The sequence below is a fragment of the Micromesistius poutassou genome, assembly GCF_964030765.1.
Source record: "Micromesistius poutassou genome assembly, chromosome: 19".
In the NCBI taxonomy this organism is placed as follows: Eukaryota; Metazoa; Chordata; class Actinopteri; order Gadiformes; family Gadidae; genus Micromesistius; species Micromesistius poutassou.
In genome coordinates, this window is record NC_140289.1 from 13046617 (window position 1) to 13071736 (window position 25120).

General features: G+C 46.7%; 2 protein-coding genes across 2 annotated transcripts in view; one reads left to right on the forward strand and one right to left on the reverse strand.

The window, feature by feature from the left end:
* Positions 1-914: 914 nt before the first annotated feature.
* mpv17 (mitochondrial inner membrane protein MPV17) overlaps positions 915-25120 on the reverse strand; it is a 29030-nt gene continuing 4824 nt past the window's right edge. Inside the window, exons 3-8 of the mRNA XM_084483566.1 lie at positions 11072-11187; positions 9144-9236; positions 4787-4882; positions 1892-1924; positions 1685-1737; positions 915-1472 (exon numbers count right to left, since the gene is read on the reverse strand). Of these exons, the coding sequence (XP_084339692.1) occupies positions 1403-1472; positions 1685-1737; positions 1892-1924; positions 4787-4882; positions 9144-9236; positions 11072-11187 (461 nt within the window). The 3' untranslated portion in view covers positions 915-1402. The remainder of the gene's footprint in view (positions 1473-1684; positions 1738-1891; positions 1925-4786; positions 4883-9143; positions 9237-11071; positions 11188-25120) is intronic.
* LOC311364190 (uncharacterized protein) lies at positions 17349-22976 on the forward strand (the record flags this gene model as incomplete). The annotated part of the gene is made up of 2 exons (XM_084484203.1): positions 17349-18075; positions 22924-22976. 2 exons carry the CDS (start codon positions 17349-17351, stop codon positions 22974-22976), a joined length of 780 nt encoding a protein of 259 aa, XP_084340329.1.

Sequence of the window (25120 nt, forward strand, 5' to 3'; positions counted from 1 at the left end):
AACAATGCCAAAAACGATTAAATGACGTTTCATCAGTTGAACGTGTCCGGCCTTCGGGCCACTTTAACCAGCCCTCCTCTAGCGGTTCAGTGGGTACGCTCTGGGTTCAGACCCGCTGCCCTGTCCTCTTGCTCATCAGCCCATCGTTTTAACAGAAGGGATCACAGTTCTTTGTGTTGATAAATTAAAAAACTATCTTTATTTTACCCAAAGCTAATGGGCTGTTGCCACGCAGCAGGACAGACCTGGACGTGAAAAGAAAGCATGTTCCAACTTCCACGGGGAGATGACTATCCCAGGTGAGCTATTCTGGCACATCTTCAATGGATTCATCAGTCACTGTTGCCTTATATAGCTTTGGTTTGTTTGTGTGGGAAACAAGTTTTTATAAAATGCTTTTGCATTGCATTTGATTGACAGCCATGCATGGCATTCCCCAAACAACCACAACCCCACTATCTCCATCACCATCATAGAAACTACACAACCCCACTATCACCATCATAGAAACTACACAACCCCACTATCACCATCATAGAAACTACACAACCCCACTATCACCATCACCATCATAGAAACTACACAACCCCACTATCACCATCATAGAAACTACACAACCCCACTATCACCATCACCATCATAGAAACTACACAACCCCACTATCACCATCACCATCATAGAAACTACACAACCCCACTATCACCATCATAGAAACTACACAACCCCACCATCACCATCATAAACTACACAAGCCCACTATCACCATCATAAACTACACAACCCCACTATCACCATCACCATCATAGAAACTACACAACCCCACTATCACCATCACCATCATAGAAACTACACAAGCCCACTATCACCATCATAGAAACTACACAACCCCACTATCACCATCATAAACTACACAACCCCACCATCACCATCATAAACTACACAACCCCACTATCACCATCACCATCATAGAAACTACACAACCCCACTATCACCATCACCATCATAAACTACACAAGCCCAACCTAATAAGACTATGCATGCCAAAGAATTTCACATCCTCAATATTTAAGCCCTTTATTATTAAATTGTGTTTATAAGTACGTTAGGTTGCAGTCACAAGGACCTATGATAGCTTTTGATAATGTAAGCTTTTCTTTAATGTATGTGTTATCTATGTTTCCTGGTGTGTCGCCAGAGTGATGGCAAAGCTAATTAGCATAGAGAACAAACTCTCACACTAGTGCAAGGTTGACTTTCAAGTGTGAATTTGTCATTTGGGCGAACATTCCCCCGCAACCTTTACAAAATGACTCAATCACAACACGTCAAGTGTTTCAGGACTGGAATAGTAAAAGAGTTAACAATATATCACAGCACACATCACTAGTAATGCTGACGAGCTTCACATTTGATTGGCTTTCCAGGAGAGGTAGGAGTTCCAAGAGACGGCTACGACCTGGACCACAGCCAGTCTGCAAAACAATGAGGGCGGATTCTATGAGAACCAGAACCACGGCTGATGAAGCTCATCCATGTGGAGCTACAACCAAACAGGAGGAGTAGGGACATTTCACACAGAGAGGACAGGAAAATAATGAAAAAGATTACAAAAGAAATGGATAAGCTATGAGCTCCCTCAACGGAGTACGTACCACCTGAGCTGTAACGACCCACAGATTCTTACCTGTGATGCAGAGGGACAAAATAAAAGTTGGCAATCTGCACTGGTGGCCACAGCTGCATCAGGGAGCAGAACACGTTAGTAGTTCAGGTCAGAGCTTAACCTTTTCGCGGTTAAGAGCCACTTCCCAGGGAAAAATATATATTGCATTTCCATCATAAATAAAATTTGATAATCATGAAAATATGAAGTCATTAATCGCTAACTTACATAGTAGTTTGAGATCAATGCATCAGCATAATCCTGAAAGAAAAAAGTGAAACAGGAAGATGTAAACACGTTAATGCCCTCTTCATTGAGTATAAACCATCATTTAAACGTATAATTTTATCCTCAGTAGACTAGTAAGCAAACCCTATAGTTCTATAGAGCGCTGTAGAGCCAGCTGATGAGTAAAACACAATCAATATAAAAACTTTATGCAATATTTTCCCTTTAATTGGACACACACACACACACACACACACACACACACACACACACACACACACACACACACACACACACACACACACACACACACACACACACACACACACACACGTCATCGATTTGAAGGTCAACTTGACATGTTTTGACTTGGAGCAAATAAAAACAGAGCAAATTTTTGCCATTTCCTTTTGGGTTGTCGTTTGCTTTCTGGACTGTGACCACTTTGTAATTAAGGTCAAACCCTGCCCTGCGCTACAGGCAGGAGACACCTGCCCACATGTTGGCCTAATACTTAATACAAGAAGGATAAAAAACTACCAACTTCTACTTGCAAGATGTCCTTGTCAAAAGGAAGAAAGTTGAAACAGAACAAACTACTTTTAAGATTTTTGGAAGAATAAATGAGTATTCACTTCAGTAAATGGAAACCCAACTTGCCTAGTTTGTTCATACAGGTACATTGTATATTTTTAAATATATCTATTCTCCGCCATAACGATACCTACAGGGAAAGGTCTAATACAAGCAACTGACCTGTCACTAAGTCACGCCCCCCGCCGTTACCGTGACGAACTCGGACAAACAAACCAGACTCCATAACAAAAACAGATGGAAGAATGTCAGCTGACCGTATATCAAAGCAGGTTTAGGAGAAGGTTTGGGTGAAAAAGGATTTAATTTCTTCCAGGATCAATCGAAAGGGACTACATCACGCTATGGATCATGGGTATATTCAAAACCTTAAAATACATACAGAAGGTAACAAGCTTAAATGCAGTTGGTATTCTGACCACACAGTCTGATCCACATTACACACTTTTTCTTGTCCCGTTGTGGTTAGGGAAAAGGGATGAAATAGAGGCCGTTGTGCCGCCTCTCGGGGCTTTCAGACGGCCAGTGGCCAGCCGGGGAAACGTCCTGTTCACCTGATCTGAGCTCACCTGCCATCTGACTTTATTATCATCTTAAATCTGATTACTGGGTCTAGGTGAAAGGTATATAAACTAAAGAAAAGGGATTGGGGTCTAGTGGTGTTTCAACTGTCATGGCTTCTTCATTAATAAAGCAGCCCTTTAGATATTAAAGAATAACATCAAAGCATCTTATCTGACATCTCACTGAGTAATGGCAGTAAGCTGTGTTTGATACAGTCCTGGGTTTTGAAATGTTTGGGTATGTAATGTAAAGTCCCCTGACACCCATAGCCCAACTAAGCCTTAGTGACGTTTGGATTATCATGTTTTTTTAAAGAAACAGACTAGTTGAAGTGGGCGTTCTCAAACAGGTTTGTATGACAGGTCATTCAAAAAATATGTTACAGAATTTGTGGCCTCTCCATTCAGAAGTATCTCAGGAGAGGCTCAGGAGGTAAAGGTTGTCTGACAACTGGAAGGTTGCTGGTTCGAAACCCAGGGTCGCGCTAACTGCCCTGACCAGCCGCATGGAGAGACTGAATGGTGATTGAAGGCAATCACCCAGTGCAAATTTTGAAACGTGCCATATCCAGTCCACTTACAATTAATCTTACTTAACCTAATACCATTACACCACAATATTAGGATTTTCCTTAACTGAACCCTTAACTAACCCAAACTGAAATCCAAACCTAATTATAAGGTTACCCTGCCATAACCATTTATAGAATACGTAATACTAGGCTTAATGATACTAATACAAAAGGATTTGAACTCCTGTTCTCCACCAGTAAAGGTGTTAACCAGGGCCAAACTGCTTTAATAAGACGCTGTCCTCATCCGGCCAAAGCCCATGTCCTTGGAGTGTCCATTTGTTCTCCTAGGCAACCGTCTGCATGCTTCACCGGGCCGTTCTCCATCTGCTTTCTGTCCATTCTGCCGTCTATCTCCAATTAATAATTGATAGGCCAATTGGTCAGTAGTGGAATGTGTTGGTCTGTACCCCTCCCACTCTACACCACTACTGCATCCTTCACTGGCTCCTGGTGGCTCAATCCCATTCTGACCTCAGGACAGCTGAAGCCCTACTAGTCCTACTAGTCCTGCTAGTCCTACTAGTCCTGGTCCACAACGGAGGAACGACGTGAGGAATGAAGACACCTAGAGGTGATATAGCTGAACAGACGTAGAGGTGATATAGCTGAACAGACGTAGAGGTGATATAGCTGAACAGACGTAGAGGTGATATAGCTGAACAGACGTAGAGGTGATATAGCTGAACAGACGTAGAGGTGATATAGCTGAACAGACGTAGAGGTGATATAGCTGAACAGACGTAGAGGTGATATAGCTGAACAGACGTAGAGGTGATATAGCTGAACAGACGTAGAGGTGATATAGCTGAACAGACGTAGAGGTGATATAGCTGAACAGACGTAGAGGTGATATAGCTGAACAGACGTAGAGGTGATATAGCTGAACAGACGTAGAGGTGATATAGCTGAACAGACGTAGAGGTGATATAGCTGAACAGACGTAGAGGTGATATAGCTGAACAGACGTAGAGGTGATATAGCTGAACAGACGTAGAGGTGATATAGCTGAACAGACGTAGAGGTGATATAGCTGAACAGACGTAGAGGTGATATAGCTGAACAGACGTAGAGGTGATATAGCTGAACAGACGTAGAGGTGATATAGCTGAACAGACGTAGAGGTGATATAGCTGAACAGACGTAGAGGTGATAAGGGGTCTCACCCGTTTCAGCTTGGCAGCGTTCTGCTCCATTGTCAGTCCGTTCAGAGCCCCGGAGAGACTGAGGAACGCTCCGAGGAAGCATGGGGCGAAAGCCAGCTGGAAGTGTGGACACACAAGCACAGCAGTCAATCACCAATGTTTACATCTCAAAGGATGCTATGCACACACATGTGTGCTTACTGTATGGCTACAGGTTAAACACCAAAAACACCTGTTTTTTAGCGCTGTTAGTGGGCTGTTAGTGGGCTGTTAGTGGGCTGTGGGGGGGCTGTTAGTGGGCTGTTTGTGGGCTGTGGGGGGCTGTGGGGGGCTGTTAGTGGGCTGTTAGTGGGCTGTGGGGGGGCTGTTAGTGGGCTGTTAGTGGGCTGTTAGTGGGCTGTGGGGGGCTGTGGGGGGCTGTTAGTGGGCTGTGGGGGGGCTGTTAGTGGGCTGTTAGTGGGCTGTGGGGGGGCTGTTAGTGGGCTGTTAGTGGGCTGTGGGGGGCTGTTAGTGGGCTGTTAGTGGGCTGTGGGGGGGCTGTTAGTGGGCTGTGGGGGGGCTGTTAGTGGGCTGTTAGTGGGCTGTTAGTGGGCTGTTAGTGGGCTGTTAGTGGGCTGTGGGGGGGCTGTGGGGGGCTGTGGGGGGCTGTGGGGGGGCTGTTAGTGGGCTGTTAGTGGGCTGTGGGGGGCTGTGGGGGGCTGTGGGGGGCTGTTAGTGGGCTGTGGGGGGCTGTTAGTGGGCTGTTAGTGGGCTGTTAGTGGGCTGTGGGGGGCTGTGGGGGGGCTGTTAGTGGGCTGTGGGGGGGCTGTTAGTGGGCTGTTAGTGGGCTGTGGGGGGCTGTGGGGGGCTGTTGGTGGGCTGTTAGTGGGCTGTGGGGGGGCTGTTAGTGGGCTGTGGGGGGCTGTTAGTGGGCTGTTAGTGGGCTGTTAGTGGGCTGTGGGGGGCTGTTAGTGGGCTGTTAGTGGGCTGTGGGGGGGCTGTGGGGGGCTGTTAGTGGGCTGTGGGGGGCTGTTAGTGGGCTGTTAGTGGGCTGTGGGGGGGCTGTTAGTGGGCTGTTAGTGGGCTGTTAGTGGGCTGTGGGGGGCTGTTAGTGGGCTGTGGGGGGCTGTTAGTGGGCTGTTAGTGGGCTGTTAGTGGGCTGTGGGGGGCTGTTAGTGGGCTGTGGGGGGCTGTTAGTGGGCTGTTAGTGGGCTGTTAGTGGGCTGTGGGGGGCTGTTAGTGGGCTGTGGGGGGCTGTTAGTGGGCTGTTAGTGGGCTGTGGGGGGGCTGTTAGTGGGCTGTGGGGGGCTGTTAGTGGGCTGTGGGGGGCTGTTAGTGGGCTGTGGGGGGGCTGTGGGGGGGCTGTTAGTGGGCTGTGGGGGGCTGTTAGTGGGCTGTGGGGGGGCTGTGGGGGGGCTGTTAGTGGGCTGTGGGGGGCTGTTAGTGGGCTGTTAGTGGGCTGTTAGTGGGCTGTGGGGGGCTGTTAGTGGGCTGTGGGGGGCTGTTAGTGGGCTGTGGGGGGGCTGTGGGGGGGCTGTTAGTGGGCTGTTAGTGGGCTGTGGGGGGGCTGTGGGGGGGCTGTTAGTGGGCTGTTAGTGGGCTGTTAGTGGGCTGTTAGTGGGCTGTTAGTGGGCTGTGGGGGGGCTGTGGGGGGCTGTTAGTGGGCTGTGGGGGGCTGTTAGTGGGCTGTTAGTGGGCTGTGGGGGGGCTGTTAGTGGGCTGTGGGGGGCTGTTAGTGGGCTGTTAGTGGGCTGTTAGTGGGCTGTGGGGGGCTGTTAGTGGGCTGTGGGGGGCTGTTAGTGGGCTGTGGGGGGCTGTTAGTGGGCTGTGGGGGGGCTGTTAGTGGGCTGTGGGGGGCTGTTAGTGGGCTGTGGGGGGCTGTGGGGGGCTGTTAGTGGGCTGTGGGGGGCTGTTAGTGGGCTGTGGGGGGGCTGTTAGTGGGCTGTTAGTGGGCTGTGGGGGGCTGTTAGTGGGCTGTGGGGGGCTGTTAGTGGGCTGTGGGGGGCTGTTAGTGGGCTGTGGGGGGGCTGTTAGTGGGCTGTGGGGGGCTGTTAGTGGGCTGTGGGGGGCTGTGGGGGGCTGTTAGTGGGCTGTGGGGGGCTGTTAGTGGGCTGTGGGGGGCTGTTAGTGGGCTGTGGGGGGGCTGTGGGGGGGCTGTTAGTGGGCTGTGGGGGGGCTGTTAGTGGGCTGTGGGGGGCTGTTAGTGGGCTGTTAGTGGGCTGTTAGTGGGCTGTGGGGGGCTGTTAGTGGGCTGTTAGTGGGCTGTGGGGGGGCTGTGGGGGGCTGTTAGTGGGCTGTGGGGGGCTGTTAGTGGGCTGTTAGTGGGCTGTTAGTGGGCTGTGGGGGGGCTGTTAGTGGGCTGTTAGTGGGCTGTTAGTGGGCTGTGGGGGGCTGTTAGTGGGCTGTGGGGGGCTGTTAGTGGGCTGTTAGTGGGCTGTTAGTGGGCTGTGGGGGGCTGTTAGTGGGCTGTGGGGGGCTGTTAGTGGGCTGTTAGTGGGCTGTTAGTGGGCTGTGGGGGGCTGTTAGTGGGCTGTGGGGGGCTGTTAGTGGGCTGTTAGTGGGCTGTGGGGGGGCTGTTAGTGGGCTGTGGGGGGCTGTTAGTGGGCTGTGGGGGGCTGTTAGTGGGCTGTGGGGGGGCTGTGGGGGGGCTGTTAGTGGGCTGTGGGGGGGCTGTGGGGGGGCTGTTAGTGGGCTGTGGGGGGCTGTTAGTGGGCTGTGGGGGGCTGTTAGTGGGCTGTGGGGGGCTGTTAGTGGGCTGTGGGGGGGCTGTGGGGGGGCTGTTAGTGGGCTGTTAGTGGGCTGTTAGTGGGCTGTTAGTGGGCTGTGGGGGGGCTGTGGGGGGCTGTTAGTGGGCTGTGGGGGGCTGTTAGTGGGCTGTTAGTGGGCTGTGGGGGGGCTGTTAGTGGGCTGTGGGGGGCTGTTAGTGGGCTGTTAGTGGGCTGTTAGTGGGCTGTGGGGGGCTGTTAGTGGGCTGTGGGGGGCTGTTAGTGGGCTGTGAGGGGCTGTTAGTGGGCTGTGGGGGGGCTGTTAGTGGGCTGTGGGGGGCTGTTAGTGGGCTGTGGGGGGCTGTGGGGGGCTGTTAGTGGGCTGTGGGGGGCTGTTAGTGGGCTGTGGGGGGGCTGTTAGTGGGCTGTTAGTGGGCTGTGGGGGGCTGTTAGTGGGCTGTGGGGGGCTGTTAGTGGGCTGTGGGGGGCTGTTAGTGGGCTGTGGGGGGCTGTTAGTGGGCTGTGGGGGGGCTGTTAGTGGGCTGTGGGGGGCTGTTAGTGGGCTGTGGGGGGCTGTGGGGGGCTGTTAGTGGGCTGTGGGGGGCTGTTAGTGGGCTGTGGGGGGCTGTTAGTGGGCTGTTAGTGGGCTGTGGGGGGGCTGTGGGGGGGCTGTGGGGGGGCTGTTAGTGGGCTGTGGGGGGGCTGTTAGTGGGCTGTGGGGGGGCTGTGGGGGGGCTGTTAGTGGGCTGTGGGGGGGCTGTTAGTGGGCTGTTAGTGGGCTGTGGGGGGGCTGTGGGGGGGCTGTTAGTGGGCTGTGGGGGGCTGTTAGTGGGCTGTGGGGGGCTGTTAGTGGGCTGTGGGGGGGCTGTTCACACCCAGCTCCAGTAAGGGTTACATAAAGGCAGTGGAATAAGCGTAAACCTCCCGCTTGAACACAGATGTGACGCAGGTGCACCCCGATGGGTTCTTTTTATGGCACTACAGTCGCTGCGCGTTGACCTCGCTCAGGCGCAGAAGCAGACACTTTAGCTCTGCTCAATATTTCATACGCCCCGTGAGAAACACTGCTGCTTGTGGGACAAAATAGAAGCCACTCGCTGGGCTGCTGTGACCTCCGCGACCCGCCGCTCAGCCTCCTCTCTGAGCAACAACGTTCTGTCTGTAAAAACAAAGGTCCTCCTCCAGATGGAGCGTAACTGCAACACTGGCATTCCGTTTTTGTTGAAGGCTCTTCAGCTTCCAGAAGGCCCAAGATGAACACGTTGTCGTACACGACGCTAGACGGGGTTCCTCTGAGAGGTTCAGGAGCTGGGGTTCTTCTGAAAGCCCAGCCGCTGGAGGTGTGGAAGGTCACGCTCACACACACACACCACCACACACCACCAACATCCGAGACGGCAGATTTGGAGGAAGACATCATTAAGGTGTATCGGTTGGCTCCAAAACAAACTCGGTTGTGACCAAAACATCCTCAAGCTTTCCGACTTCTTGAGTGTTGTTAGTAACATTTAATGATTAAAAAGAATGAGTTTGTATTTGGCAGTATTACCGTGTATTGACTCCTCCACCGTAAGCAAGTTGAATGAACTCATTGGTTGGTTTTTGAACCCTTTGGCTCAGATGTTTAATTTATAATACTGTGCAGTGTGTATTTCATGTGTATTTTGGAAGTACACTTCCTGATAATCTCTTACCTGGTCTAACAGCATCTTCTTCATAGCAGCACTTTTACTTCCCCCAACAACCAGCCTGTCCAGCACCTTGTACCAGCCGCCTATCACTGGACCCTAGAGACACAACCACATACAGTGAGCCTATCACTGGACCCTACAGACACAACCACATACAGTGAGCCTATCACTGGACCCTACAGACACAACCACATACAGTGAGCCTACCACTGGACCCTACAGACACAACCACATACAGTGAGCCTACCACTGGACCCTACAGACACAACCACATACAGTGAGCCTACCACTGGACCCTACAGACACAACCACATACAGTGAGCCGGCAGCACGGAACACCTTTAGAACGTTGTGACAGGGAACACCTACAGGACTGTCCTCTAGCTACAGGACTGTCCTCTAGCTACAGGACTGTCCTCTAGCTACAGGACTGTCCTCTAGCTACAGGACTGTCCTCTAGCTACAGGACTGTCCTCTACCTACAGGACTGTCCTCTACCTACAGGACTGTAGCGTCCTAACGCGATTAATCCAAATTGACGCATTAACGTCGTTTTTCTTGAAAGGTTTTGCCTACAGAATGTCAACATTGATATCATATGTTTTTAGTTCCACTTACTTTACAATACAGTTTACAATTGCAGTAAGTGACAGCCTCTTTACAATTCCCAAATCTGTGCTGCTACTGATTTGAATTTAACTACATTTGTAGTAACTGTTGGTGTAAACTGGCCTGTTTACAATTCCCAAATCTGTGGTGTTCCATAAGTTTCATATTCAACCCACACTGAGTGAGTCAATAAAACTCCCTCAAGATCACTTGGTCTAGTTTTTGCTTATAAAAGGACAATTCTGGTATTTTGAACATGAGCTATGGGCATTCACAAACCTGTCCTTAAAACAACCCTAAACGTTTGTTTTCAGAAATGTGCAACTCACCAAATGGTTCGTGGTGTTCGTTGATGTTCCAAATCAAGTATCGTAGTGAAAAACAGTTTCTGTCGGGCATTTTATAAATCCATTGATTTCTGTTGGAAGACTCATTGCTCGTTGGCCGGAAACGAAAAAAGCCCTACTGTTAAGACGGAGAACCGAGCGAAAAGACTACAACCAAACGTCAACAGCTCCCTTTCCGGTTCCGGTCCGGTTCCCATTTCAATTAATTTACAAAATGCCAAATAAAACAGGACAGAAACTGTATTTCACTACGATACTTGATTTGGAACATCAACGAACACCACTAACCACTCGGTGAGTTGCACATTTCTGATAACAAATGTTTAGGGTTGTTTTAAGGACAGGTTTGTGAATGCCCGTAGCCAGCCATTCTGAAGCAGGCAGGGCGATTCTAAATGAGCCAAATACCGAGACAGGACCAATAGTCAACATGTCGGTGTCAACCGCTCTATCTCATCCTAGACAAACCAGAAATGGGCTCAATGTTCAAAATACTGGAATTGTCCTTTAAGTACATTTGGTATGAATGATAATGTGTCATTCCATTTGATAATCTCATTTAACTTCAATTGGAGTGGATTTAAAACAGAATTTGTGTGATTAATCTCTAGTTAACTCACAATACTATGCGATTAATCAGGATAACATTTTTTAATCATTGCCCAGCCCTAATTATTATAGAGATTATTTGCTCCAAGTGTGAATGACTGCGGTGACAGTGAGAATGTTAGTGTGAAATTGAACACTACAGTATATGCCAATGTTGTTTTCAATAAAAAAACATTTGCACAAAGCATTAAAATGAGGAAAAAAAAAATGGGACAAAAATAAATCAAGGGACATTTAGAATGGATAAAAATGTGTGGTTAATTGCGAGTTAACTATGACATTAATGTGATTAATCGTGATTAAATAAATATGAATTTTATATATATATATATATATATATATATGCGTTATTGGTGCGTTATTCACCACAAAGCAGAAACCAATGGCCATCATCCGGGCCGTCCGCTGCCCGCTGTGATTGGCCAACCCTCTTCTCTCAATCAGCTGCTGGGAAATGACATCACCGGCACCAACCAATGAGCCTGGAGAAGATAAAGTCACATGCCTAAGTCATCTAGAACCATCTTCTAAACATAGGGAGGAGTACGGCAGTATGACCAGGTATCTGGGGACATGAGATGATGTTCTACAGGGATTACTGTACCATGAACCCTGCATAATCAATCATCTACACTACGACTGTTAACACCTTTATACATAATCAATCATCTACACTATGACTGTTACCACCTTTATACATAATCAATCATCTACACTACGACTGTTACCACCTTTATACATAATCAATCATCTACACTACGACTGTTAACACCTTTATACATAATCAATCATCTACACTACGACTGTTAACACCTTTATACATAATCAATCATCTACACTATGACTGTTACCACGTTCACACATTTGGGGTGGGAGTGAAGAAGAAGAAAAGAGGAAAAACATTTCTGGGTTTTATTAAATCAACTACAATTGACTATCAAGAACAATAAAGAACGATAGTAAACTCAACAGGATAGCCTAACCCCCGTTTGGACACCAACATCGAAATCAACCAGAATGAGCTCCACACATCTGCACCCACCGTGGGGACAGACTAGAAGTGACGGAGAGGTAACTATCCCTAGGACGATGCAGTCCACAGCTACCCACACACACCCGCCCCGCGGTCCGTCCTCCAGCAGTACAGACGTCTGACGTCTGAACCAAACACGAGGAGCGGAGTGGAACGTTTGGCCCAGACACAGGATCAGACAGGCCCTCGTCCTGCTCCTGGTCCGGGTCCTGGTCCTCGACTTAGTCCTGGTCCTAGTCCTGATCCTGGACCTAGTCCTGGTCCTGGACCTAGTCCTGGTCCTGAACCTAGTCCTGGTCCTGAACCTAGTCCTGGACCTAGTCTTGGTCCTAGTCCTGGTCCTGGACCTAGTCCAACTTCTGATATACTACATGTTTATATAAACACATAAATATGTCAATGCATATGTAGGCTTTTATCTTATTATTGCTATGGAAAAGCTTTGGTACTTTTGACTTTTTAATGATAAGCAAAACAAATCTCATGTCATCTAAACCCACCACAGTGTAGAGCCATCTAAACCCACCACAGTGTAGAGCCATCTAAACCCACCACAGTGTAGAGCCATCTAAACCCACCACAGTGTAGAGCCATCTAAACCCACCACAGTGTAGAGCCATCTAAACCCACCACAGTGTAGAGCCATCTAAACCCACCACAGTGTAGAGCCATCTAAACCCACCACAGCGTAGAGCCATCCCAAAGCTCCAACAACCAATGGTTTGGGCAACTCTCCCAACCCAGTCTGTGAAAATGATGAACCCACTAACTGGCCAAGATCCATTCAGAGCTAATGTTAATGTTCTTAGATCAGACCTGCAGTCAGTCACGACGAGCACGCGGCTCGCGTCCCGAAGAGCGCCCACCAAGTGGAGCTCATAGGCCCAGCTGGACTATTGGCACATAACCTATTCAGGAAATGTCAAACAGATGATAAAAGATAACACATAAAACACACAAACGCCCTCTTAGGGCAGAGCAAATGTCAGGCATACACAACTTAAAGAGGCAGCATCATTTCATTACCAAACCGCTGTTAAAGTAACAGAAGACTGAGATGGAAATGACATGAACAGCCCAGGAATACAGGTGTGCCAGGACAAAAACGTCCTCCATAAACAAGGCGCTGGCACCACATTTTATGAGGGAGTTGGTCGTTCAAATGAGGGAACACCCTCATCACAGATGGATCATATGACTCATATGACTAGTTTGGGTATTTCCCAAACTATCGAACATGTTTCTCACCTCCACAATAATCTGCCATGATTTTGTTTTTAGACATGTATATAAAAAGATGGGATGTTTTATATGCTTAGCTATGCTATCATTGCAGGAGTAGAGAAGATGAAGCCCCTGACCATCCGGATAGTTATGAAAGATAAGGTTGAACACCGCTTCCTGGGGATGTTTACTACTAGCGGAACAAGGTGTGGGACAGCAGAAGCCATCTTCAGAAAGATCAAGACAACCTTGGAAGAATAGGCTATTCCTTGGCAAATATTTGTTGGTCTTTCTGTGGATGATGCTGCAGTGAACACAGGTTCACACAACTCCATTTCCCACAGAATCCTGAGGGAACATTCCAGCATTTATGTTCATGATTTCCCATGTCATGATACGATTTCAGAGATGTCCTCCGCATTTGTATATCAGGAGATTCGACCCTGAGGGTGATTCACACTTCTGTATTCTTTTGAAGCTCTCTGCAGGCCCCGATAAAGTTTGTGCCTCTCTCTGACCGCAGATGTTGAACTGGTCCCCTGATTGCCAGGAAACGACGGAAGGCATTGATGAAGCTTAAAGTTGACATTGACTCTATCACCTTCTGCATGAATTCAAAGAAATGTTCTTTCATACCTGTCTTTTTCTGGAACGTGCACTGTAACGAGGTCAGCCTCTGCACTGCCTGCTCCTTGTTGTTCGGCAGCTGTGTTCTCGGTGAGCGGAATGGCAGATACACGCTCTTGTCCTAGCCTGGCTCCGCCCGCCCACCTACTTCCTCCCAAATTTCATTTTCCCTTCAGTAGTCAGTCTGGGGCTGGGGCTTGTTAGTGGGATTTTGCCCGAACAAATTTCTGTGTGACCAATCAGCGAACAGAGGAAGTGGCTGAGAACGATGACGTCGAAGTAGCGACGTATTGTCAATGACAAGACCCAGCCTCGACAGTTGACTGCAAACATTATCTCTGTCCTTACTATCGAATATTAATGTAGAATTTGTAATTGTTCCTTGAACTCTAAAATTAGATGAACAAAACCTGCAGCTATCGTTGACAGACATCTTCACGCTTCATCTTGTTTTGTTTGTGTACACAGCCTGCGCATGCGCGCAACGTAGTTTCCGGCCGGTCCCGGCGTATGACATACGTCACGACCAAACGTTATTGCGATTGGTTATGGCAGATCCAGAGTGGCACTGGGCAGATCCAATAGTTTTAAACTTCAACAGACACCCGCCTCCAAGTGAGTGAACGTTTGCCAATTACAGCAGTTCCAGAGAAACTCCAAGTGAGTGAACGTTTGCCAATTACAGCAGTTCCAGAGAAACTGAGGGCCTATTCGCGCTCTGACTTGGATGCTTTTAGTGCATGGTGTGAAGAATGAGGTTCTGCCATTAGAAAGTATGTTAGTCTTGTAGACATTGACTTCAGCTGGCTGATGGGCCCTGTCAAGGCAGATCTCGCCTACAATGACCTAGCCCAAATCTAAGCGCTGTGCATACAGTGTGTTGTGAGGTCCATTGTACTGCTCACGTACCTTGTGCACACTCAAGACGTCTCTCCCTAGGAGAAGAATCTGAGCATCAGGATCTGGAGGTGGTATCTTGTCTCTCACCGGAGAGAGGTGAGCAAAGAGTTGTGTGATGTTTGCCGTCAGTATTTCTGATTTGTCATCTGGCATCGTGTTGCATTCAATGAGGGGAGGAAGTGCTACTGCAGATTTCCCATCGAGTGACTCCACTGTGAAGCTGCATGCCTTTCTCCCCGCCATCTCAACTGTGCCTGAGCACATCCTCAGAGTGTAGGGAGAGGGGTCGCCTTCACTGCAAAACAGGTCGAAGAACTGCGTCTTGGCCAGCGACCAGTTGCTCTGGTCATCCAATACTGCATACACATGCTGGGCTTTTTCACAATGTTTTGAAGGATAAACTTTCACCAGGCATATTTTGGAGCACGACCTGGGCTGGGGAGAATTGACACATATTTCTGTGCATTTCGTAGTGACATCGCTTTGTTCTGGTTCACTTCTGGTCTCTTCAGATGACCAGTGGGCGGGACCAGGATGTAGGGCAGATACATGCCTTTCACAGATAGTTTGCAGTCCTTTGCAACATGTTTAGTGGAGGCACAGCAATGGTAACAAATATAATTTTCTCTAAGATAGGCCTTCCGGTCATCCAGGTGCTTAATTCTAAAGGCCCGACACTTGAAGAGGGGGTGGGGCTTGTATGGATGGCACAATGTTTGTCTGGCTCATTGTTTTGCTCGTCTGATGGTTGCCGGGAAAGTTTTGAGTTCCTGCTGACACCTCAGTTTTCTTGACGAAGATGGACGGTTTGCTATTCACGTTGACTGCTCTGTCTGTTTTCATGCTGTTTGAGCAGTTGGATGAGGAGAAGACAAAACTCGGGTCATTTCCGAGTCTTTGCTTGATTGCAGATAAACCTTACGAAAAAACTGAAAGGTGGAAAGGATACCTTGAGCTCTTCTTTGTATCTGGAGTCTTGTGTGACCCATCTTTCTTGAAGGCTGTATGGGAGTTTTTCAACTATAGCCGTGTCGAGATATGCAAGCCCCGGTGTTAGGCCACTCCCATTTGCAGACTCCAGCTCTTGCAGCAGATCCCCCAGCTCTCTCAATTGGCGAGGATCTTTGTTTGAGATGCAAGGAAAATCTTCAAGCCGTTTCAGTAGAGCATGTTCGATTACTTCCGGGCATCCGTAGCAGTCCTCTAGACGCTGCCATATGATCAGCGCTGCTTTATCTGGACTTGTGACATGGACTGACCTGATTCGTTTGCCCTGAGTGGCTGACTCCAGACTGAGCCATTTGACGAGTAGGTCGAGTCCCTCTCTGTGTGTCAGGTTGAGGTCTTGTGTGATGCTTTGAAAAGACGTTTTCCATGCCCAATAGTTGAATCGATAGTCGAATTGGGTCAATCCTGAGATCACCATCTCTCTTCTTATCATTATGTGGCGAAATCAGGCATTGGAGATGGAGCATTGTGCAGTCTTCCGATGGTGCATGAGAAGGGGGCCTTGGGGGGTACCTGCTTGGTGTTGTATTGTTGTGTGGGTCCATGTAGTCGGCTCTGCTCGGCTGTGCGTGGTTGGTTGCATGGGGGTACAATTGAGTAGGGTGTTGCGGCTGAGGAGGATGCAGCTGAGTTGTTGTTTGAAGAGGACGACTTGGTTCTCCTTCGTCTGCCGTGATCCAAGAAATGTCTGTGGAGCGTGTTGCACTGGAGTGTTCCGCATACTCCCCGGTGCGCTGAGCTCTGTCTTCATCTCCCAAATCCAGCGGCTGGTCGTCTTCCCACTTGGCTGCAGCTTGGTAGACGTCTGCTTCTCTGGACACTGCTTCTGCCTCCTTCTCTAGTTGTAGCATGTGAAGGTCAGCCTCCACCTCTGCTTTGCGGCGTGCTGCTTCGGCTAATACTTTCTGCTTTTGTTCTTCAATGCGAGCTTTCTCCCCAAGCATAGCAGCTTCCTTCTCAGCGTAGGCAAATTTTACTTTAGATGCTTCTGCCCTGGCCCTTGCTTTTGTGGCAGCGCTGCTAGCTGTTGATGCGCTGGACCTAACTGACAAACTGCTTACGTGTGACCTCGTTTCTAAAGTCACATGTGCTTTATCTTCTTCCTGAGAAGTCGTCATTTTGTAGCTGTGCATTTCTGATGAGTCGAGTGATACGAGGTTGCTCCTTTGTCTTCACCCGCTGTGTATCTGTCCTTTTACTATTCTGTCCTAACAATTGCGTCCTTGCAAGACGCAGACAGATAGCTAACTAGAAAGAATGAAGCTCCAGAACGTTTCTTCGATGCAATGAACTTTACTGAAGGTTTGGTCCCTACAACTCATGCCTGTTCACAGTTGTTCTTTCACTCTTTACATTGTTGCTCTCATTCTTTTTTGTAAAACTATAAAAAAAATAAACAGAATGACGTCAAATTACTATCTCATCAACATGTTTTATATTCACAAGCAACATGCTAATCATATCGGATGATAACCATGAGCTACATAGTTAGCGAGTTGAAATTAGCAAGCTAGTCATGCCAGCATGTGTTCTTAATCAAAAGTAACGTATAACAGTAATGTATTAGAGGCATTTTCACAAGTGTTTACATCGAATATCTCAAACAATAATTGCGTACAACACATACAGACGTATCTACTCCAAGGATCTCACCGTGAGAAACAGCTTCGTTGCACACATCTCTTTGAACACCAAAAAGTACTTAATTCAACGCTCAGGTCTATTTTATTTTATTTTATTTCATGATCATAATACTCCGTCAACCTCAATTGCTCGAGTCAACAATACTTTTTGGCACTTTGACTACCGGATCAGACCGCAGCAAAAGCCTTGGACTTTCCTATCGCCAACATGCCTCTGTACTCGGATGTCTCAGGCACAGAGACTGGGAAATGCACAGACTGCACCAAACTGCAACAGACAGTGGCTTTATTTGAAACGAGGCTAGCAGCATTAGAAAAATGCAAAGGACTTCTCCAGGATACAGTGCCGATGGGTGAGTTTGCTGAGCTAGCTCAGACAAATACACAACAGGATGATCAAAGCTATACTGTATCCTTCCCGAAACTGGACAAGAGAGAGACAATTCCAACTGCCTCTCATTGGCACAGAGTCGGCGCTAAGCCCAAACAACATTCCAAAGTGAATCAACAAGTTCACTCAACGCCAAATGCTAAGCTTCCCAAAGCTAAAATCAGCCGGATTAGCCAATCGCTGAAGTTTACCATGCCGCTGAAGAACCGGTTCCTGCCACTCCAGGAGTCCACGAACGCGCCTGCCACCCATGCACCCCTAAGCCCCGAGATGCGTCCAGATGGATGGTGTGGACAAAGACCGACCATGACCCTGTTGCCAGAGAGGCCAGCTGCGCATGCATCTGCCACCCGTGCACCCCTGAGCCCCAGGATGCGTCCGGACGGACGGTGGGGACAGAGACGGAACAAGAACCAGTCGCCACGGAGTCGAGCTGTGCATGCGTCTGCCACCGCCACCTCAAGCCAACAAGGGCCCATCTCACAGAAAGCAGATGAACCAGACACTCTGATTGTAGGAGACTCAACCATAAAGGATATAACCGGTAAGAAGATCAAAACATGCTACTTCCCAGATGTGATGGTTAGTGATGTCAACCAGAAACTAACCACAATTATATTGGAAAACCCCAAAATCTCACAGGTTATTGTGCATGCAGGACTTAATGATATTCGAAGAGAACAGTCAGAACTTCTGAAGAGGGATTTCACTGAACTATTGGACACACTGGACAAATTACACGTTAGGTCATTCATCAGTGGACCCATACCAGCCGTTGACAGGGGAATAAACAGATTCAGTCGTCTACTTGCACTGAATACATGGCTTTCAAGAGTCTGCAATGAAAGAGGAAGGGGCTTTATTGACAATTTCAACTTGTTCTGGGGGCGCAAATATCTTTTCAGAGCAGATGGCCTACACCCAAACAGGTTAGGCTCAAAACTGTTAAGGGACAATCTTCTCTTCTCACTCTCCCACCATGAGAAGAAGCGAGACTACAGCCTCCCCCACACATCTACTGTCCCACTATCTGACACAGATAGCAGACAGACCACAGACCTTGAAGAGAGACAACAGCCTGCCCGACACCATCAACACCATGCCTCCCCCCTTTGCTGATGCTGGCTTGGCGAGGAACGGCCACCCCCCTCCTCTGCACTCCCCCATCGATGATGACCTCCAGCACTCACCCATCGATGATGACCTCCAGCTGTCCCCCATTGATGATGACCACCAGCCTCATCTCTCCCATAGCCACAACGACAACTCCAGTTCCACTGTCTCCTCCCTTTATGATTTTCCAGATGAATTTAAGAAACTGAGAAATGTTGGCATCAAACTTGCATCTGCGTCAATGATACCATCCCCATGTCATGACCACAGTCTGATAACACCCAAGCGGAGGGCGCCCCAGCCCCCCCCTCCCTGTACTGATAGTAGTCCTGATTATTACTGGGACAAAAAAGGGTTCAGCCGTAGACACAGCACAAAGGAAGTTTTGCAAGGTTGCCTACATCAAAACATGGCAACTTTTGCATTCCTGCTGTAATCACTAAGAGAGTAAACGAAGGGAAACTTAGACGCACTGCTAACCTCTCAAATCTCATACCTATTCCCTCCAAACCAAAATCAACCTTAAAGCCTATCAATAACACCGTCAGGATGGGTCTACTTAATGTTAGGTCTCTTAATAACAAATATTTTTTAGTTAATGATTTTATTACCACTTCTCAACTGGATTTTATGTTTTTAACTGAAACATGGCTAGAACAAAATAACAGTGCAACCGTTCTGATAGAGACAGCTCCTCCCAACTATAACTTTTTTGATGTATGTAGATCTGGAAAAAGAGGTGGAGGGGTTGCTGCTATATTTAAAAATGTATTTCAGGGGAAACAGATGCTATTTGGTGATTTTCCATTTTCCTTTGTGCTGTATTGAAATGTTCCCCCAGAGTTTTCCTATTAATTATTTCATTTCATTCATTTCATTTTCATTTCATTATCACAAAGGGTCTCAATGTTTCAGATCTCTCTGTGACTGATCCTTCACTGTCTGACCATTTCTGTGTTTTCTTTAATATATCTTTTATTCCCGACATACAGACAAAATCAAATACTGTCGAAAAACGGTATATCAATGAACATTCTAATGTACTTTTTAAAAAGGCCATCTCCTTGCTACCACCTCTCAACCCATGTTCTGCTGATGATATTTTAGAAAACTTTAATTTGAAAATTTTGAAAGTCATAGATGTCATTGCACCTTATAAGGTTAAAACGATTTCTGGAAAGCAAAAGGCACCTTGGAGAAAAGCTGCTTTTGTAACAGCCCAGAAAAAAGAATGCAGGAAGGCTGAACGCATATGGCGTAAAACAAAACTTCATATTCACCATGACATCTATAAAGAGAGCCTCCGTGCTTACAATTTAGACTTAAAAAGTGCTAGAGAAACATTTTTCTCCAATATCATTAAAACCAATACTAATAATGCCAAAACCCTATTTGCAACTGTTGACAGACTGACCAAGCCCCCAACACAAATTCCACCTGACCTTCATTCCACTCAGAAATGCAATGAGTTTGCAGCATTTTATACTGATAAAATTGAAGGCATCAGACGCGCCATCAATGTCTCCACTTTAAACAAAAATGCTGGACTACCACCATATTCAGGCAAAAGTAACGTGGCAATGACATGCTTTAATGTCACAGACTCTAAAACTCTTGAAGAAACTGTGACACAACTGAAGCCATCCACCTGTTGCCTTGATACTTTACCTACCAACCACTTTAAGAATGTTTTTGACTGCCTAGCAATAGACATATTGCAAATAGTTAACAACTCTCTCCAATCAGGCACTTTCCCAAAAGCCTTAAAAACTGCAGTTATCAAACCCCTTTTAAAAAAGCGGAGCCTAGATGCCTCTATTATTAATAACTACAGACCAATATCAAATCTACCCTTCATAAGTAAAATCATTGAGAAAGTTGTCCTCCAGCAACTTAGCGACTTCCTGGCATCAACTGGTTGCTATGACACCTTCCAATCAGGATTTCGACCCCTTCACAGCACTGAGACCGCCCTTATTAAAGTTGTAAACGACATCCGTCTTAACACAGACTCTGGCAAAATCTCAATACTAATGCTACTAGACCTCAGTGCTGCATTCGACACTGTAGACCATACAATACTTTTGGACAGATTAGAAAACTGGGTGGGGCTTTCAGGCACAGTCTTAAATTGGTTTAGGTCCTACCTACAAAATAGGAACTACTTTGTTTCCATTGGCGACTTTGTTTCAGAATCAACAAACGTGACATGTGGAGTCCCACAAGGTTCAATCTTAGGACCCTCTCTATTCAACATCTACATGCTCCCACTAGGGCAAATCATGCAAAATAACAATATTGACCATCACTGCTATGCTGATGACACGCAAATATATGTATCTCTATCACCAAATGACTATCAGCCCATAGATCTGTTGTGCCAGTGCATTGAGCAAGTCAAAGACTGGATGTGCCAAAATTTCCTTCAACTAAATGAGGACAAAACAGAGATAATTGTATTTGGTGCTAAAACCGAAAGGCTTAAAGTTACCCAACACCATCACTCTCTGTCCCTGAAAACCTCAATCAAAGCCAGAAATCTAGGGGTTATCATGGATTCAGATTTACATTTCGACAGTCACATCAAATCAGTTACAAAATCTGCATATTATCACCTTAAAAACGTAGCAAGACTTAGAGGGCTCATGTCTACCGAAGACTTATAAACACTTGTACATGCCTTTATCACTAGCAAGCTTGATTACTGCAATGGTCTCCTTACAGGTCTCCCAAAAAAAACTCTAAGGCAACTACAGCTTGTTCAGAATGCTGCTGCTAGAGTTCTAACAAAGACCAAAAAATGTGAACATATTACACCAATTCTTAAATCATTACATTGGCTCCCTGTATGTCAGAGAATTGATTTTAAAATCATGTTGCTAACCTATAAATCCCTACATGGTTTAGGGCCAAAATATTTAACTGATATGCTTCCACTACATAAGCCTTCTAGACCACTAAGATCCTCTGAGACCAATCTGTTAATTATCCCCAGAGTCAACATGAAACATGGGGAAGCAGGATTTAGTTACTATGCAACAAATAGCTGGAATAAACTCCGAGGATTTAAGACTTGCCCCAACTCTGACAGCTTTTAAAACAAGACTGAAGACTTTTATGTTTGCTTTAGCTTTCTGCTAAATCTTAAATCTACAATGCTTCTATTTTTTATTTTATTAGTAACTTTGCCTTTATTTTCTCACTTTCTAAAATGCATTTTTATTAACTCTGCCTTTCTAAAATGTTTTTTTTTAACTTTGCCTTTATTTTCTATCTATTTTACTTTTTACTTATCTATTATTTTATTTTATTGTATGACAATGTTTATATGTGAAGCACTTTGAGTCTGCCTTGTGTATGAAAAGTGCTATATAAATAAAGTTGCCTTGCCTTATCTTACAAAGTAATAAAACCGATTTGTTGCACTGTTTTCTTCGTTCATTCTTCAGAGGTGACAGAGTTAAGTCTGTTAAGTCAGTCTTGCCACCATTGCAAAGCTGCGTGGTCCTGGTGTTAACCCCACTGATGTAAATGTGGTGGGGCAAAATAAGACCAAAACCAGGAACAGCCTGGCTCTGGATGGAACCCCGTCATCCATAATGACCATAGCTGGCCTGGAGCCCTGCTTCAAGTGCCCTCCCCAGATAAGAAGTCAAGGCCTCAAAGGCCCCAAGCAAATACAATAAGGCACACAGCACTTAAGGACTGACAGTAGCCTCCCAATTTTGGAATTGTTTGAATTCATGGTTAAACTTTATGTATTTATTATTTTTTATTTAAAGGGGAACTTGATAAAACAGTTTAGAAATCATTGCCATGGTTAAATTACCTGTCACGGCAAAAATGGCAGCTTTCCCTGCTCCCCCTACTGTATAATAGCCGCAAGAGACACTTGCAACCTCTGCATTAGGTTTATCAGTAATTCAACTTAAAAGGTGAAACTAATATATTATATAGACTCATTACATACAAAGGGAGATATTTCAAGCCTTTATTTGTTATAATTTGGATGATTATGGCTTATAGCTTATGAAACCCCCAAATTCTAAATCTCTTAAATACAGAAATGTCAGCCCCTCTGAAAAGTATAATCATGCTTATGTTATCAGTACTTGGTTTGGGCCCCTTTTGCATGAATTACTGCCTCAAAGCGCCGTGGCATGGATGCTATCAGCCTGTGGCCCTGCTGAGGTGTTACCAGGATGCTTCAATAGTGGCCTTCAGCTCCTCTGCATTGTTGGGTCTCATGTCTCATCTTTCTCTTGGCAACGCCCCATAGAGTCTCTACAGGGTTCAGGTCAGGGGAGTTTGCTGGCCAATCAAGCACAGTAAGCCCATGGTCACTGAACCAGGTTGTGGTACTTTTGGCCGTGTGGGCAGGTGCCAAGTCCTGCTGGAAAATGAAGTCAGCATCTCCATAAAGCATGTCAGCAGAAGGGAGCACAAAGTGCTCTAAAACGTCCTGGTAGACAGCGGCGTTGACTCTGGACTTAATAAAGCACAGTGGACCAACACCAGCAGATGACATGGCTCCCCAAATCAACACAGACTGTGGAAACTTCACACTGGACTTCAAGCATCTTGGATTGTGTGTCCCTCCATTCTTCCTCCAGACTCTGGGACATTGGTTTTCAAATGAGATGCAAAATGTGTGTGTCTTGGCTCAGTCTCTTGATGCAGTAACTCAGTCCACTCCTTGTGAAGCTCCCTCACTTTTGAATGGCCTTTTCCTGACATATCCTCCCCAGGCTGTGGTCATCCCTGCTTCTTGTGCACCTTTTTCTTCCACACTTTTCCCTTTCACTTAACCTTCTATCGAAAACACTTTGAAAACATCAAACTTCTTTTGCAATTACCTTTTGAGGCTTTCCCTCCTTGTGTCAATGATGGTTTTCTGCACAACTGTCAGGTCAGCAGTCTTCCCCATGATTGTGAATTCTACTGAACCAGACTGAGAGACCCTTTAAAGGCTCAGGAGCCCTTTGCAGGTGTTTTTGATTAATTAGCTGATTAGAGGGAGACACTTAGCATACAATATTGAACCTTCTCCCATTATTCCTATTTTCTATTTCTAATATTTCGTTCAAATGTGTTTCACCAAAAAGTAGGCTATATCACTTCTCCAAAGTCCTGCTTTCAGAATTTGAGGTTCAGAACAGTAGTTCATGAATTATTTACGTATTACTCATCCGTAATTAATTGGATTTATTCTAAAGTTTGGTTGTGATGCAACACATTCTCACTCTGAGTTCGTCAAAAATCGACGCCAGGGGGTTTGGCGTCAACTGATTGATGCAAAAGGTGTCCTTGTGCGTCTTCATTTGAAGCAGGGGATTTGTAATCCCTCCACGGCGATATCTGATGCCCAGGGAAAGCGATCCCGCAAATCTTTTTTTCGTAGGATGGTAGGGTCAAGTACCGCCTTTTAGGGTTAGGGTTAGGGTAGTAGTGGTTAGGGTTAGGGTAGTAGTGGTTAGGGTTAGGGTAGTAGTGGTTGGGGTTAGGGTTAAGGTAGTAGTGGTTAGGGTAGTAGTGGTTAGGGTTAGGGTAGTAGTGGTTAGGGTTAGGGTAGTAGTGGTTGGGGTTAGGGTTAAGGTAGTAGTGGTTAGGGTAGTAGTAGTTAGGGTTAGGGTAGTAGTGGTTGGGGTTAGGGTTAAGGTAGTAGTGGTTAGGGTAGTAGTAGTTAGGGTTAGGGTAGTAGTGGTTGGGGTTAGGGTTAAGGTAGTAGTGGTTAGGGTTAGGGTAGTAGTGGTAAGGGTTAGGGTTAAGGTAGAAGTGGTTGGGGTTAGGGTTAAGGTAGTAGTGATTAGGGTTAGGGTAGTAGTGGTAAGGGTTAGGGTTAAGGTAGTAGTGGTTAGGGTTAGGGTAGTAGTGGTAAGGGTTAGGGTTAAGGTAGTAGTGGTTAGGGTTAGGGTTAGCATTTGCTACCGGCATCACCATTCGATTTTTCTGGGAAATCATGGAAGTAACTCGGCAGGCTCTCTTAGTTCGCAAGAACTGACTTCACAAGAACTGACTTCACAAGAACTGACTTCACACTGCTCACTGGCATCGTCAAGCGGGTGCGGGCAAAGCGGGCACAAACTGTTCCCACCTGCAGGCTTACGGAAAGAGTCAAACCATGCCAGTCTCTTTGGTGACTCTCTGATTGTATTGATCAGCTCTTTGACTGTCTTCATCACATCTCGGCATATGTTAACCTTTGAAAAAGCATCTTGAAAGGCAAGGTTCATGTTGTGGGCATCACAATGCACGTACATTGCCTCTTCTTGTATGTCCTTGACGTGCGCTTGTAAGCCCGACCTGCTCCCTGACATATTTGCAGCCCCATCGTAGCATTGTCCTGACTACAGTCTGACCAGGACAAACCCAGTCTAAGCAGGGAATCATTGAGTATGTCAGGAATGTTGCCAGCGATGCTTTAGGGGAGGGAGGTGGCGGGGGGCTATCGCAGAGCCGGGCAGCACAGCACAGCG